This window comes from Cnephaeus nilssonii (genome assembly GCF_951640355.1).
Source record: "Cnephaeus nilssonii genome assembly, chromosome: 5".
Taxonomy (NCBI): domain Eukaryota; kingdom Metazoa; phylum Chordata; class Mammalia; order Chiroptera; family Vespertilionidae; genus Cnephaeus; species Cnephaeus nilssonii.
In genome coordinates, this window is record NC_137076.1 from 9,214,843 (window position 1) to 9,231,755 (window position 16,913).

General features: G+C 48.1%; 1 protein-coding gene across 4 annotated transcripts in view; it reads right to left on the minus strand.

Annotated features, from left to right (window-relative positions):
• Positions 1–3,396: 3,396 nt before the first annotated feature.
• The window catches only part of SNAP47 (synaptosome associated protein 47), a 94,030-nt gene continuing 80,513 nt past the window's right edge, over positions 3,397–16,913 (minus strand). For 3 of the 4 annotated variants that reach the window (XM_079772070.1, XM_079772071.1, XM_079772069.1), the window contains exon 5: positions 3,397–7,116. In XM_079772070.1, the coding sequence (XP_079628196.1) occupies positions 6,970–7,116 (147 nt within the window). In that variant the 3' untranslated portion in view covers positions 3,397–6,969. The remainder of the gene's footprint in view (positions 7,117–16,913) is intronic. The other variant, XM_079772072.1, reaches the window with a different exon arrangement.

Consider the following 16,913-nt stretch of genomic DNA (forward strand, 5'->3'; position numbering starts at 1 on the left):
GTCTGTGCAGTATCCATTTACTCTGCCACCATTTTTAAACACCCTCTCTCCTGGAGTTTTGCACTCAGTCTTGTCCACACTGAGCCTCCAGCATTTATCAGTTATAGTTCAGGGTTTCCTGCCCCAACACTAGTTCCCCAGGACATTTCTGCTCATGGGTTTCTCTCTGGTAAGTTGTGATTTTTTATAGGTTCACCTCTGTCTCTCTAGTTGTAGGGGTTTGCCCTATGGCCTCATTTCTTAAAGGATCAAAGAAGAGTTGTTGATTTTCAGTTTGTACAGCTTTTAACTTGTTAGGATGGAGTGCAACTTCCCAGATCCTCATATGTCAGAACAAAATAGGAACTCTGGTGCTCTAATTTTCACATTTTTTCCTCTTTCAAGTAGGAGCACCCACCTCTATATCTGGAAATAGCTCATTTTTCTGACTTCACAAACTTGGAGAGGAATTCTGCCCCAGGATGGACTGTACTATCACCCATGTTGGACTTAGAGATTAAAGCTGATGATATATAGGTGAGATTTTTGGACAAAGATCTGATGTGTAATAGTTGAAAATTTTGGAGATGTTGGGATGGAGTAAATATATTTAATATGTGGGATGAATGTGAATTTGGCAGGAATAGAGTATCATAGGTGGAATTGTGCTCCCCAAAATATATATGTCCAAGCCCTAATTCTAGGAACCTGCAATTTGACATTAATTTGAAAAGGTGTCTCTGCAGATGCACTAAGGTTAAGGTTCTTGAGATGAACAGATCATGAGGAATTATCTGTTGGGAGGGAAGATTCTGAAGTCAGTGGAGAGTGAAGAGCCAGGAGATGGGGAGACCCCACCATGCTGTGGGGTCTGTGCACAGTGAGGGCTGTGACATGGAGACCCCATCATGCTGTGGGGTCTGTGTACACTGAGGACTAGGTGACAGGGAGACCTCACCCATGGTGATGTTCTTGTGTTGGGCAGTGTGATAAAGCAGAGCTGAGCAGGCAGTAAGCTGAAGGCAGCCTCAGGCCAGTCTGAGATGCCCCATAGGCAGAGTCTATTTTTCATGATCCAGAGGTGAGAGCTTGGATGAGATCCTATCACACACAGCTGCTGTCCTAAGGTACCAGCACCTTAGGTGATAGGATGTGATAGGATGGCAGCCACAGCTTCAGGATGCATGCCCACATCCGCAGGAGCCCTGGGTGTGCAGTGGTCTTTCCTCATGACCGCACACTCTAGCAATGCACAGTGATGAGGCTGCTGGTTCAGGAGTTTCTCTCATTTTGGTTTGTGCTGGAGAGACCAGGACACCCTGTACCTTCGACGGCATCTTCGACGGCATCTTGAAGGTACAGGACACCCTGTACCTTCGACGGCACCCACAAATCCCCCCATATTGCTCCTACCTTGTCAGGGCCATGTCCCACATGGATAAGATCACTGGGAAGAAAGGCGTTGTGTGAGTTCAGCAGGTAGCTCCCACCTCTGGTAGGAAACCAGTTAACTCTGAGATGGTCCTTGAATAGGTGGGTTTGCACCTGTAGACTCTGGTATGTATGTGCACCCTGAGCAGCTTTGGACTGTCCTGGCCATATCTCACAACCTGGGACCCTCCCTTTTCCTTCTCACCACTGTCTACCCTGCAGGCTCGCTCTCCTGAGTAGTCGGGACATATCGTGTAGATAGAGGACAGAAGCTGCCAGAGACTCAAGCATGGACCCTGGGTGGGTGCAAGTGTCTGTCCCCTCATCTGTAAGAGTACGAGTAAACAGACCTCCCAACTGGGGATCCTCTGAGCATTGGAGCAGACATGAACATCTGATTTTCAGATGAAGCACTTAGTGGGTACAAGGAATGGGCCCTGTCTGACCCGCTCCCATCATCCTTTTTTCTAATCTTCACTCCCTAGTGGAGTGTCTTAATGCTGTTGTCCCACATTCAGAACCAAACCACCCTCTGCAGCAGCGGTCGCCAACTGGTGGTCCGTGAGGTCTGAAAGATTGGCGACCACTGGTCTGGCGCATCACTTCCATTGGAAAATGCAGCCCAAGGCCCAAGCTACTGCATCCCAGGGACCTCATGAGGCTGTGCTTTGTGTTTGTCCTCACCCCCATGGTGCAGGAGCCCAGCGATGGCTGCTCCAGCACCCTTTTCCAGGGCATCTGCCCCAGAGCCTCTGGACAAGGGTTGGCCTCATTAACTTCCCAGCAGCAGCTGCATGTGCCGGACATGGAACAAAACGAGCACTGAGGCAGTGGGGCAGTTGAGAGTATGCAAAGGAGGAGACCCCCCAAGGCAGCAGCCTCAAGCTATTGGTGCACATCCAGGGACACCCACCAGGCCCAAACCCTCCTTTGTATCCAGCTGGGCTTCTGCAAACACACGATGGGCACGAGCCCTGTACTCATCTAGGAAACATGACCCTGCTTGAGCATACGGTACACTTCCCTCCCCAGGATTTTACCAGGTCAGGGAAGTTTTCTGCCATTATTTCTTCAAATATGTTCTCTATTCCCATTCTCCCTTTCTGTCTCTTCTGGCAAACCTGCTGTTCGAATTTCACGTTGTTCTACAGCTCCCTTAAGCTCTCATGTTTTTTAATTGTTTGTTTTTTTATGGTTCTCTGATTTTTTTTTAACCCTGTCTTCTAATTCACTGATTTGATCCTCATCTTCCCCTAGTCTACTGTGTATTCCTTCCAATGTGTTCTTTATTTATGCTGTCATTCTTTGTTTTCATAGTTACTATATTTTTTTCTCATGCTGTTGAGCATCTTTACCATCATTACTCTGAACTCTATACCAGATATATTTCTTATCTTCATTTCATTTAGCTCTTCTTCTGGAGAATTCTCTTGTTCTTTCATTTGCAGGTCTCTCTGTCTCCTCCTTTTGGCTGCTTGTTTGGGTTTGTGACTATGCATTACATAGATCTCTTTCTCCTCTCAATATCTAGTGCAGGACAGTATAAAACACTGTTTCTGACTAATTAGATCAGGCAAAGCCTCAAAGCCTCCAGAGACCACCTCAGCTTGCAGACTGATAGGAAGGGGCAGAGGTGGGGATAAGAGATGGTGAATAAAACTCAAGGGCACTGAGGAGCAGGTGCTGCTTAAGACTCAATGGGAGACCGTGCTGGAGAATCCTGTGGTACTGGTACCTTAGGGCAGCAGCTGTGTGTGATAGGATGGCAGCCACAGCTTCAGGATGCGTGCCCACATCCGCAGGAGCCCTGGATGTGCAGTCCGGGCCATAGAGCACAGCCTTGAGCCAGTCTTGCTCCTAGCTCCTGGCCCTGTAGCCCAGGTCTCTCTGTCCGGGCTCAATGGCCTTCACTCTAGAAACTATACATGGGCCTCTGTGGCTCTCCCAGCGGCAAGCAGCTCCTGGTGCCTGAGAATGGATGCTTCCCCGCTCCGCCTCACAGGCCTGCTTCTCACTGAGGAAGCTGAGGGCAGGATGAGACCAAATGATCCTCTGGGAAGCAGGACCACCCTTGCCTTCAGAGGAGCTGGAGGACCAGCCCTGTGGCTTTTAACTTTCAAAATGAATCAGAGAAAATTGCCTCTTCGACAAGCCCATTGCTATTCCACGTTTCCAAAAGGGTGCCAAAAGCTGGAAATATGTGGATGTGGAGATCAGTTGCAAATGTGAAACCTAACTACAATTTGGGTGTCTTTCAAGTTTTACTAAAACCTACAGCTAATAATTAAACTGGCAGCAGTGAAAGGGGTGGGGGCTCCTCCCAGGTGAGGCCGTGGGGCCTCGGAGGGGCTTCTTGTAAAGTGGTCTCACGCCAGGGTAAATGCCTCAACCAATACAGCTGCCTCCTGGAGAGCATTTTACCCAACCCCAAACCAAATCAAACCCCCACCCTGATTGCATACAGTCGAGTTTTCTGTGGTTTTTGGAAATAGCTCAAGGACTGATGGGTTTTTGTTTTTTCTTCTCTCCTAAAATTTCTGTGTGCTGATTTGGGGCATCCAGGGAAGATCACTTGTGAAAACCAGCACGGGCCTTTCCTCATTTGCCCCCCGCCCCTTCCACTTTGCCCCTATTCCAAGCTCTGCCTTTAACAGGAATGGGACCAAATATCTGCAAAGCTCTGGACAGCTAAGCACAGCCAGAAAATGAGGTGGCGAAGGTCTCCTGGCCGCAAACCTGGACTGGCATTGGCATTGGCATTGGCAGCAGTGTCATGCTGAGGGCTCAGGCCACTCTTCAGTTTGGGGCTAAGAAGGGCAGTGAGTCACCCTCCAGGACAGACATTGCTGAACTGTGGCTGTAGCCTTGGAGATCACACATGCTGGGCAGGTGAGCAAGCACAGCAGCCTGCTCCCCTGTGGCCTGCATGCTAAGGACCTACTTGAATTTTCACTGGTTGAAAGAAAATCAAAACAAGAATAACATTTTGTGACACATGGAATTCCAAGGTAGTTTTATTGGAACCAGCATACCCATTGCTCACAAGTCCAGGCCGTCTTCACGTAAACAGCAGACCTAAGATGTCGTGACAGACACCAATATGGCTCCAAAGATGAAGCAGTTACTCCCTGTACTTTTACAGAAAGTCTGCTGACCCCTGCCCTCAGCTAACAAAAGAATCAGCCCCCCTTCTTATTGATTTTTAGAGAGAAAAGAAGGGAGAAAGATAGAGAAGCAGGGGGAGCGATAGAGAGAAACATGGATGAGAGAGAAACATCATCGACTAGCTTCCTCCTGGACATCCCTGAGCCCGCAATCCAGGCATGTTCCCTGACCAGGAATCAAACTGTGACCTCTTGGTTCATGGGGTTGATGCCCAATCACTGAGCAACACCAGCGGGGCAGAATCAGCCTTTTCTGATGAAATGTCAAGAGTCGTTTCATTTAGTTGCATTCGAAGGACTTGCACTGTGTCTACCTTCAGAGAGAGAGTAACTAAGCTCACATTAAGTTTTAGGAACTGCAAACACCTTACAGGGTGACAACAAACTTACAAAATACTGACAGGGTAAAGGGCAGATTTTGGTGCAGGAATGATGCATGTGAAGAGCTCAACCCCACACATAGGTCCGACATCAGTGTCAGAGGGTAAGCTCCAACTCAGGAGAGGGAAAGCAGGACCAGAGACACCCTGCTCTATGCCAACTAATGATGATGATAATGGCTCTAGAGGGTCTAATGACCTGATCCGCTCGGTGGGAGACATCAGGGCACGTGCTATCTGGATGCAAGAGATCACTGGGCTGCCTGCTAACCTCCTTTCTCCGGTCTAACATCTGAGCATCATAAGGTCCGCTCCCCTCATGTTTTCCCTAGGGTGAAAGTGTAAGGTGAAGACAGTGCACCAGGTGAGGGCGACAGTGAAGATGAAGACAGAGAACTGGCAGTGGGAGCACTGGAGGGTGAAGTTGCATCGTCTTGGATGTGCTAGTCTAAGGAACTGGAATTTGTGCTCCTAGGTGGGGGGGGGGGGGGGGGGGTCAAGAAAGATAAGCATTCGTGCACCTGGTGTGGAGGGGCCAGGAAAGGGGGAGTTAGTGCACCTGGGGTGGGAAGCAGTGGGAGGTAGAAGTGAGCACCTGGGTGGGGAGCAGGGGCTGTGCGAGTTCTTAGTGTCAGGGTTTTTGGTGCTTTTGCCTCAGCTTGGCAACTGTTAGTGGGTTTAAACAGGTAGGTTTCTGTGGTTTGGGCTCGAGTCATCAACTCAGATGGATTTTCTGCTACTGGAAGCTTCTAAGTGCCTCAGGAGGGAGTGTAGCCCTGCAACACCCTGACCTTGTACTTCTGGCCTCCAGACCTGGAGAGCACACTCCTGTTGTCGTATACTCTGTGTGGACTTGCTAAGGTCAGCTCAGAAATCTAGCACTGCCCAGGGCAGTTCCCTGAACCCACCCAGGACTCCGAACACAGCAGCACAGGGCCTGAAGGTGCCGTCCCAGGAACTGTAGACACTCCTCAAGATCTAAGGAGCCTCTCTTTGTACAGCCTCCCAGGATGCTATTTCAAAGCGGTCTGGGAGATGCACGCTCCTCCACTTTCCCCTCATCCCCCAAGGGGCCCGCTCATGGACTCCAAACCAAGCAAAAAGCAGCATCAATGTGTATCCGCACAAAAAATCCTAACACTAGCATTTCTCTTTTGTTTCTGGATAGAAATGGGGCAGTAAAAGCAAAAATCAAAACCTCTTAAACAGGTGCAATATGTACTATTTTCACCGTTGGCTAAAAACTGGGCAGTGAAATAGTATTTCAGGTGTTTACTAGTATATGATGACCTTAAGGTATGCTAGACTCTTAGCTTCAGTTAGAAAATGAAAATACAACCAAAAAGAAACTGGCCTGCCACCAGAGAGATGGAACAAGTGAGGGTGGTGGGTCGCTTAGCGGCCCAGAGGGGAGCAGGCTCAGGCATGCGGTCCTGGAGAAGGGATTGTGCCGATACAAGGTACACCTGCAGTGCTTAGACCCGCAGTTAGGAAAAAGCAGATTTTATTCACATAGGCTTAAACCTTCCTTTTACGCCCAACAAAAGTGGAGAAGGATGATAATGCAGCTACTGGTGATGCTGGAGACCTGGGATAAAGCCATGCAAAGTGGTCCCTCAGCGCTGGGTGCAGACCAGCCTCTGAATGAAGAGCCACCACGCAGCTGTGCAGGGCTCACCGGGGCTCAGCCACGTGCCTGAGTGCATGGGTGCTCCTGACGGCACCAGCAGCTCGGGAGGCCTTGGCGGGAGGCCGTTTGCTGTGTCCGCAGCAGAACTCCTCTCCTGCAGCTGCACCTTCAGGGCCTGCAGAGGGCCCCTCCCTCCGCGGCTGCCCAGGGCCTTCACAGCAGCCTCTGTCCTGAGGCAGGTATGCCTGAGGCAGGACCAAGTTTCTCTCTGGCCCTGAGAATGACCTCCTGTGGTCGTCATCTGAAGGCAGCATGCAGGGGTTGAGGACAACATACTGAGATGCGGTTCTCATCAAAAGCTCTCACCTCTACCCTCCCTGTCCTTCTAAGTCAGTTTTTTCACTCGTCGATTGTGCTTGTCAATGGTTAAGGTTGCCCGGTCCACGGCAGTGGTGATGCCCTCCAGTGCCTCGTCCTGTCTCTCCAGCTCTGCCTCGGCATCCAAGGCAAGACCCTTCAGCTTCTCAAGGATCTAGAGAGAAGCACAAAGACAGGAGGGGCTTACTTTCCTTAAACTCTCAAAATAGACAATACTTCTTTCCACCATTTTTATAATGCTTAAGGAATTTTATAAGTCAGTGGGGATAACCCACCCTCTGTCCCACGATGGAGCCAAGCCAGAGCTTGGGTGTGGGTCTCAGCTCGGCTCTTCCACTGACTGGAGAACTGTTGGAAGATGATGCATTTGCCCCTGGCCTTGCTCCAGGCACGGGCAGCAGTCTGATCTCAAGTCCCTGGGGCATTACAGTTCCAGCCCACAGTATGCTGTGTCACCAATGCCTTACCACATCCATGAGGAATTCCAGCGGTAGTAGAGGGGCGACAGACACAGGAGAACCAGAGAGCTGGGGCCGACAACTAGGATCCAAGTTCCAGCTCCTGCCCAATCGTTATGTTAATTACCTGTCTGCACCCAAGTACCTAACTGAACACTGAAGCTCAAAAAACAATATGTAAAAAGAAAAGCAAAATCCTTTTGTCTGTGTGTTTGAAATATTTCACATACAAATACAAAAGGCAGAATAGAACATAGCACTAATAATTCAAATCACATAGCACAACCCCCCACCTCCCGTCCCCCATGCCCTGAGCCTGAGAAACTGAGAAACAAGGGAACTAACCAGGAAGCACAAGGCCTGGGGCTCCAGGAGGTAGAGAAGGGACCAGGGTGAGAACACACAGAGGGCACAGAAATGCCACAAACCACAGCGATGCCACAGGGGAGGCTGGTGGGCACCCACAGGGTGTAGTCTGCACTGAAGGCCCTCCCCCACTTGTGACTCATGCGTGTCAGCCTTCATACCAGTAAGAGTGGTAAACCAGTAAGAGTGGCCGTTTTATCACAAGTCTACTGAGACAAACTGCATTGTGAAATGTACTTTAACTATATTCTTACTTGAGCCTGGGTTGAAACATTTAATATTCTCAAGCTGACAAAAGGAATAGTTTTAAGAGAAATTATAATGACCAACTACTTGCTATAAATGTTAATGCCTCTTTTAGGGAAACTTTCAATCACTGGTTAGGCCAAGCAGCAGGAACACAGAATAGCAGTATGAGAGACTGCAGAGCCTTGCTTGTCCCAGGGGATCAACTGCCATGTCACAGAGATGGATGTCAGCAGTTATCAGCCTGGACGACCACCCCAAAAGACCCCAAGTCTAATCCTATATAATAAAACCCCAATATGCAAATCAACTGAACAGTGGGACAACCGGTTGCTATGATGTACACTGACCATCAGGGGGCAGACGCTCAATGCAGGAGCTGCCCCGTGGTGGTCAGTGTACTCCCACAGGGGGAGCGCCACTCAGCCAGAAGCCGGGACTCACAGCTGGCAAGCACCGCAGAGGTGGTGGGAGCCCTGCCTCCATAGCAGCGCTAAGGACCCCTCAGGGGATATCTGGCAAGAGATCCCGGACTGCAAGAGGGCGCAGGCTGGGCTGAAGGATCCCCACCCCCGTCCCCAGTACACAAATGTCATGCACCGGGCCTCTAGTATGTTGATAATACATCATGCCCCACAATGACAACAGCCCCGGGTCCCACCAGGTGGTCCAGGACAATGCTACCCCCAGGGAGCAGAGTGAATGGCCCCATATAGAGTCAGGAGGCAGGGACGGTACCTGGGCTGTCACATGGCAGCTCTACACTTAAGAGTCACAAGAAATGCCTGATCACCTGGCCACCACCCACTGCCTGGGGGGACTGCTTCATCAGGTTAACAAGAAACAGAGTCAAGACAGGATGATGACCAGAAGGATAATAAGATTAGCCAGGAATGAGGAGGCTCCAATGAGGTTACAAATGGGAAAACTGTGAGGTGCTGTGTGGTACCTCAGCCAAGCCTCAGCACGCTCAGCCGGCAGGTGCCCAGTGCCACCCCATCTGTGGAAGGGACAGGGACGAGCAGAGCTGAGGTCATCCCTGCAGTCACATACAGGTTGGTGGCAGAGGCAGGACTACCCCACATCTCTCCAAGCACAGCATCGTCACTGGATCTTTATCCTGAGACACCAGTAGATCATAACGGGGCCATCCAGCCCAGGCACCACCTTTCTGCACCCTCTGGGAGCTGGTGGAAACTCCATCAGTTGAATCACTTGAAAAACTGGACAGCGCTTTGGAAAGTATACCAAAGGGTCAGCCGGCTCTGGAGGGGCTGGGCTGGATGACCTAATACAGGAGGTCTTTTCCATCTCTCATTCAAATGATCTCACAGGGCTGAGGCCCAAACAGCGTACTAAAAAAATCAGAGCTCACCACCATGTCATGCAGGTCCTTTCATGACGTTTTCTCTGGTCAACTATTCCCTCCTAACTTACCTCCATTGTTAGTGTGATAAGTAGACTGCTCTATCAGATACTTGTACAAAATGTTCCCTGGAGATTGGCCTTTGCTGCACATGTGCAGCTGGTTTGAAACCCCGAGGTCTTTCTCCTGAGCTGAGTGATCAGGCTGCACAGACCCCTACAGCTCTCTCTGCACCCTCTGTCGTAAATCATATCAAAGTGTGGTCAAGTTCATTTCCAGTTGAACTGTCCTTCAGGCCCCGGACTGTAAACAGCCACCCTTGTGCTGTGCTGTGCTGAGGGTGGAAACGGGCTCAAAGCAGGCAGCCACGGTTCCCTTCAGTGCAGCTCAGGACAGAGAACTTAGAGAAGAGTCCACCGAAATCCACATCCAGACCAGGCCTATCAGACAAACACTGTGAGTGACTCTGGTGGCGCCTTCCCTCCACCCCAACAACCACTCCCACAGAAAATTAAATTGGCTTTAGAATGTGCACACAGATTTGCTTTCTGTTTCCTCATTCCCTAGTCATCCTAAGTAAGGCTGAGTTATGGGGCCTGGAGGTGTGCCTAACTATCCTTTCTCTGTTAATTCTCAAAGTCACTCTGCTTCACAAACTAGGCTGAGGGTGCTGGGTGACTTGTCTGTTTCCTAAGCTCTCAGGATGCATCTCCTGGTGTAACCCTGACATGACTGTCACACAGATAATAGAGGTCACATACCAGGACACTGAGAGAAATCGAAAATATCCCTTAAGAAAAAGGCAAAAGAGCCACCACCAGGATTGGCAAGCCATTTGCACACCAAGGGAGGACTGTGCCAGCTCATAGAGCCCTCAGCAAAAGTGGCAAGAGGTCCAGTATAAGGAGAGCCACACTTGTAATTTTTAAATTTTTTAAAACAGTCAAACTGCAGTTCTTTAATATCTCCCATGTTGAATAATTAAGTTCTTAACCGAGTTGTTTACAGAAAATAATGTCATGGTTGTCGAACAAAACTTCGGTTCTTGACCTGACAAGCGACAAATGAGAATGAGCGAATATGAGTCAGTTTACCGCTAACTTCGCGTTGTTAATATCTCAGGAAACTGTGCTGTAAATACTTTCTAATGGAAAAAATAATTTGGTTTTGGAACGAATCACTTCTCAAAGAGCCTTCTGGCCCTGGCCGGTTGCTCAGTGGTCAGAACATCGGCTCTCAGACCAAAGGGTCATGGGTTCAATTCCCAAAGGCACGTACCTTGGTTGCGGGTTCAATTCTAGGCCCCAATGTGTGCAGGAAGCAATCAATTGATGTGTCTTTCTCACATCAATGTTTCTCACCCCACCGCCCCTCCACTTTGTCTGAAAATCAATGGGAAAAATATCTTCAGGTGAGGATTTAAAAAATTAAATAAATAAAAAAGCCTTCTGGAACTAATTAAGTTTGAGAACCAAGGTTCCACTTACTCACATTTTAAAAACTAAAAAATGAGTGTAATTCATTTTAATAATATATTTTATTTAACCAAATCAACTTCACATATAAAATTGATATAATTATTGAGATATTTTATAATCTTTTTTATATGAAGTCCTAGCAAGCTGGTGTGAATGAGAAACAAAGGAAGTAAGCATGTGCTATATATATATATATATATAGCACATCTCAACTTGGACCAGCCATTTTTCAAGTGCTCTATTGTGCCACATAGCATTGTACCACATTGCCACATGACAGTCCCTGAGTGTCCTACATGTCCCTCGGCCGGCCACTTTCCTTAGGAGGATGAATCGACTGCCTCTTTCCCAGTCCACAATTAAACAGTGGCAAAAGCAAGAATACCTACTTCCCCGAGTCTATGTTCAAGCAGCACAGTAATAACAGGACCATACCATTTATTTTGTGAGCAAGAACAGCTGACATGCCTAAAGAAGTTGAGCATTTTACTGAGTCTGTAGTGCAAACAAGGGCTGGTTCCTGCCAAATTTTTTGATTTGGAAAATGTCTCCTGGAGGATGGCCTTACCTAAAGCACACATTCTATGCAGCCTGTTGAGACCCTTAGATACTCTGCCAAAAATGTACTTGAAATTAATTTTGCAAAAATATTAGAGAGATCTTTACAGCTACTAAGTGTACAAAAATAATTCCTGAGTAAACCTCTAAATTACTATACCTCAGAATACTGGTCCTGCGTCTTTTTCCTTTAAGACAGGGATTGAAGTAATTAAATGTCATTGCATGCATTCCATATAACATGGGATGGAAAGAATGGAGAATAGGAAGACTGGCCAAACCTTAAACACAGTTGTTACTTCTGTGGCCCAGGATGACAAGCTGTCTAGTCATCTACATAAGACGCCGCCAGCCTCTAAATATTAGCTGGCCTCTCAGATGGGCCCTCACTGGGTTCTGAGTCTAAGACCAGGCTCAAAGCGGACTCTTCGAGTCCATGTGACACTGATAAATAAACCAGGAGCCTTCTTTCCAGCCTTATTCAGACCTCTGTTGAACTATCTGGTTTAAAGGGCATTGAGTTTTACAAGAAAATAACCTTATAAACTCCAAAGAAATACACAGTGCATTTAGTACAGGAAGACACAAACACACATGTGCCAGCACTGCCCGGGCACAGGGTCATGAAGAAACAGGAGCACTCGGTTTCCTTAGCGCGAGGGTCACAGGCGCCCACAGAGCCAGTGCAGGAGGCTCGGTCCCACAAGCAAATGCTGGGCCCGCTCACCCACGTCAGTGATTAGGGGTGGGGCAGCCAAGAAGACTCAGGCAGAAGTGGGAGGCACTACATGGCCCAGGGCAGAGCAGACATTACTGGAAGGGTAAGAACCTCTACTTGGGTCACATACTATGGCGCCTCCATCCTCCAACACCACAGATCTCAGGACTGCAGCACAGGCACTGTCTGGGTCAACACAAGAACAGATATGGAGGCATTTTAGCCTTCTAACCACTTCCATTTTGTTTCTAAAAACAAAAAATAAGTTATGGAAAAATAGCTTACCCAGTAGAGTAGGTCCACTCACCAAAACAGACGTGTTTACACGTCTGTGCCTCACCAAGCCATCGGAACCCTGAGCTCCGCTGTGAGCTGCGCCCTGAGGGGCTGAGGCATGTGTGTCACTGAAGCAAGGGAAGAGCATGGTGCACAGAAGGAGAGCCTTGACATTTCCAAAATATCTACAAAATTCTAGTTGTTGTCTCAACTTACAGTCAGGAAAAAAAAAAGTTTTGCTCTACTTCATGATAAAAATCCAGGATTCTGAATATTACTATATTAATATTAAGCACTTAAAATGAGTTTAGTATTAGTTAGATTGTCTGCCCTCATCTTGTTATTAAGCTGACTCATTGCAAGACTGAATTTTCTTGCAGTGAGAAATTAGCAACCATTTAAGAACAGAGCTGGGATAAATCAAGCTGTCTGCAACTCCAAATAGTTCTACCAGTTGGGGCCATTAATATGCTATAGAGAAGGGTAAGAGGGAAAAATTGGCTTCTAGCACAGCTAAAGTTTTAGAGGTTGTAAAGAACATTCTGGGCTACAAACTGTCACATTCAACACTCATAGACCACCCCCCACCCATGTCCCATCAGATCCCCCTGCTGCATTCCTGGGCCCGGCACAGGGTTCTCTTGTAGGGCCCCCTGCGTGCTCCCTTTCTCATGCCCCCTCAGGGCAGAGGGTAGAGCTGAGCACAAAACCCGCTTGATGAATCAGGGCTGCAACTACACAGCAGGGAGTGGTCAGTCCTCAGTTATAAACGGCCTCTCCAACTCAAACACAGGTGAGCACCTCCCATGACTGGAAGGGGTCCTGGGAGCCAACCTGCCACCAGACCCTAAACAGAGCTTCCCATGACAAGAACCAGGTTTTTAAGAGAACAAAGAATCCCCACCAAGTAAGACACTCAATTAACTGAAGGTTCCTTTTACATGTGGAAGTAAATGCCTCGGTGGGGCAATTCTCAGAGTATGAAACATATGGAAAATGTATTAAGTTTGTGGCTTTTCAGAGCTGACAGGGTCACAGTCAATCAAAGCCCCACTGACATATTTGTCTAGAGCTCACGAAACAATTCCACCCCACACAGTGCAAGCCTCCTCACCTCATCCCTGCACAGCCTTGAGGAGGAACCCTGTCCGAGAAAATGCGACAGGAACACTGAGCAAACATGCAGCTTGCCGAAGGCCACACAGCTAATGTGGCAAAGGTACTCTCTGGCCACCTCAAGCCAAGTCTCCAACAAATAATCCCCAGACCTCGTGCTATAGATGGGACAGACAGACATATGCTGCTGAGGACACAAGGTTAAGCATTCTCCCCAACACTAGCTCACAAACCATACAAACCAACTTCCCAGCATGAACTAAAAACCACCTAATACCTGCTATTTTAAAAAGTTAATAAAATGACATTGGTAATGGATAAGACACCCAGACAAAAGATCAGTAAGGAAACAAGAGGACGTAAACAACAATATGCATCAACTGGACCTAACAGATATGTACAGAACACTCCACCCAAATCAGCAGAACACACACATTCTTCTTAGGTTCTCCAGGACAGACCATATGGTGGGCCACAAAACAAGCCTCAGACATAAAAAAGACTTAATAAAAAGTAAATTTCCTTGACACAGTGGAATGAAACTAGATATCTAGAAAACTAGAAAATTCACAAATATGTATAAACTAACATATTCTTTTGTAAATCCTTACCCGAGGATATTTTTTCCATTGATTTTTTAGAGTGGAAGGGAGACAGGAGGAGGAGGAAAGAGAGAGAAACATCAACAGGAGAAAGACACATGGATTGGTTGCCTCCTGCATGCTTTGAAACTGGGCCAGGGATTGAACCTGCAACTCAAGTATGTGCCCTTGCCCAGGAATTGAACCCGAGACCTTTCAGTTTGCAGGCCGACACTCTAACCACTGAACAAATTGCCAAGGGCTAAATTAACATATTTTAACCAATAGGCCAAAAAGAGAAATGAGTAAAATTCTTTGAGACAAATCAAAACACACCATACTAAAATACTAGCAAACCAAATCCAGGGATTTATCCCAGAATACAAAGGTGGTTCAATGTAAGAAAATCAATCAATGTGATAAGCCATGTTACTAGAACACCATCTCAATTGATGTGGAAAAGACACCGATAAAACCCAACATCCTTTCATGACAAAATCAGTCAGAAAATGAGGAACAGGACTTCTTCATGAACCTAAGTAAAACTGTGGACACTCAATGCTCAGTGAAGCCACCAGGTTGGTGAACACACTGATGTGCCAAGAAGAGTGGCACACCACTTCTCCTGGGGAGGGCACAAAGCTCCAGGTGGGCCCCTCCCAGACTTCACCCCAGATGTCTCTTAATTTGGCTGTTTCCAATCTGCATCCTTTGTAGTCATAAGAAGAGTGAACTCCTAAATTCTGTGAGTAGCTCTCATGAACTATCAAGCCTGTGAGGGTTCATGGGAACCCCCCTACATTTGTAGCCCATTGGTCAGAAGGTGGACCCCAGTGCAGCTGGTGTCTCAAGGAGGGGAAGTCTTGTTGGGGGCCAAGACCACTGTGGAGTCTGCTCTAACAATGGGTAGTTAGTGCCAGGATTGAATTGCAGTTCACTACCAGGGCTTGGGACCAGTATTGCGTCAAAGGGCATTATCAAGAAAGTCAAAATACAACCCACAGAATGAGACAAGTATCTGCAAACCACAGATTTGAAAAGGATTTAATATCTAGAATATGTAAGAAACTCCTACAACTTAAACAAAGAGACAAACAGCCAATTAATAAAGGGGAAAAGAACTTGAATATACATTTCTCCAAAGAGGACATACAAAGGGCCAATAAAGCCATGAAAAGATGGTCGACAATGTCAGTCACCAGGGATGTGAAATCAAAACCATAATGAGATGGCTCTTCACATCCACCAGGATGGCTATAACAATTTTAAATTTTTCAAAAAGGAAAGTAAGTGTTGGTGAGGCAACATTTTGAATGTAACTAATACCACTGAATTGTACACTTAAAATGGTTAAAATGGCAAAATTTGCATTATGTATATATTTTACCACAATAAAAAACCATGGTTATAATATATGTAATACATATTCATTACATACAATCCTATCTAATAAAAGAGAAACATGCAAATTGACTGTACCTCTGCTATGCCCAAAAGCCACGCCCACCAGCCAATCAGGAGCAAGTATGCAAATTAACACAACAAATATGGCAGTGGCCATGGAGCTGGAGCAAGCAGGAGGCTTGGGTTGCCCCCAGCAATGGAGGAAGCCAAGCTTCCTGCCCGCCCTGGCCGGCCCTGGCCTCCACTCAAGGCTACAAAGTTTCAATTATAGAAGATAAATAAATCCCAACAAAGATGGAGGCAGCTACGGAGCTGGAGCCAGCCAGAGGCTTGGGTTGCCCCTGGCGATGGAGGAAGCCAAGCTTCCCACCCTCCCTGGCCTGCCCTGGCCTCTGCTCTAGGCTACAAAGTTTCAATTATAGAAGATAAATAAATCCCAGATACCAGGGCCCCCACTTGGGTCACTGGGGGTCGTGGCCAGCCTGCAAACCACCACAGGCCCCTCACCCAGGTGCCCCACGCCCCAAGGGAACCCCCACCTGATCCGGGACACCCTTCAGGGCAAACCAGCTGGCCCCCACCCGTGCACCAGGCCTCTATCCTATCTAATAAAAGAGTAATATGCAAATTGACCATCACTCCAACACACAAGATGGCTGCCCCCTGTGGTCAAAGACGGCTGCCCCCATGTGGACACAAGATGGCTGCCACAAGATGGCCAGCAGGGGAGGGCAGTTGGGAGGGACCAGGCCTGCAAGGGAGGGCAGTTGGGGGCGATCAAGCCTGCAGGGGAGGGCAGTTAGGGGTGACCAGGCCGGCAGAGGAGGGAAGTTGGGGGTGACCGGGCCTGCAGGGAAGGGCAGTTGTGGGGGACCAGGCCTGCAGGGGAGGGCAGTTGGGGGGGACCAGGCCTGCAGGGGAGGGCAGTTAGGGGTGACCAGGCCTTCAGGGGAGAACACTTAGGGGTGACCAGGCCTTCAGGGGAGAGCAGTTAGGAGCGACCAGGCCTTCAGGGGAGGGCATTTAGGGATGACCAGGCCTGCAGGGGAGGGCAATTAGGGGCAATCAGGCTGGCAGAGTAGCAATTAGGCATCAATCAGGCTGGCAGGGGAGTGGTTAGGGCCATGGTCAGCAAACTGCGGCTTGCGAGCTACATGCGGCTCTTTGGCCCCTTGAGTGTGGCTCTTCCACAAAATACCAGGCCTGGGCAAGTCTATTTTGAAGAAGTGGCATTAGAAGAAGTTTAAGTTTAAAAAATTTGGCTCTCAAAAGAAATTTCAATCGTTGTACTGTTGATATTTGGCTCTGTTGACTAATGAGTTTGCCGACCACTGGGTTAGGGGGTGATCAGGCTGGCAGGCAGAAGCGGTTAGGGGCAATCAGG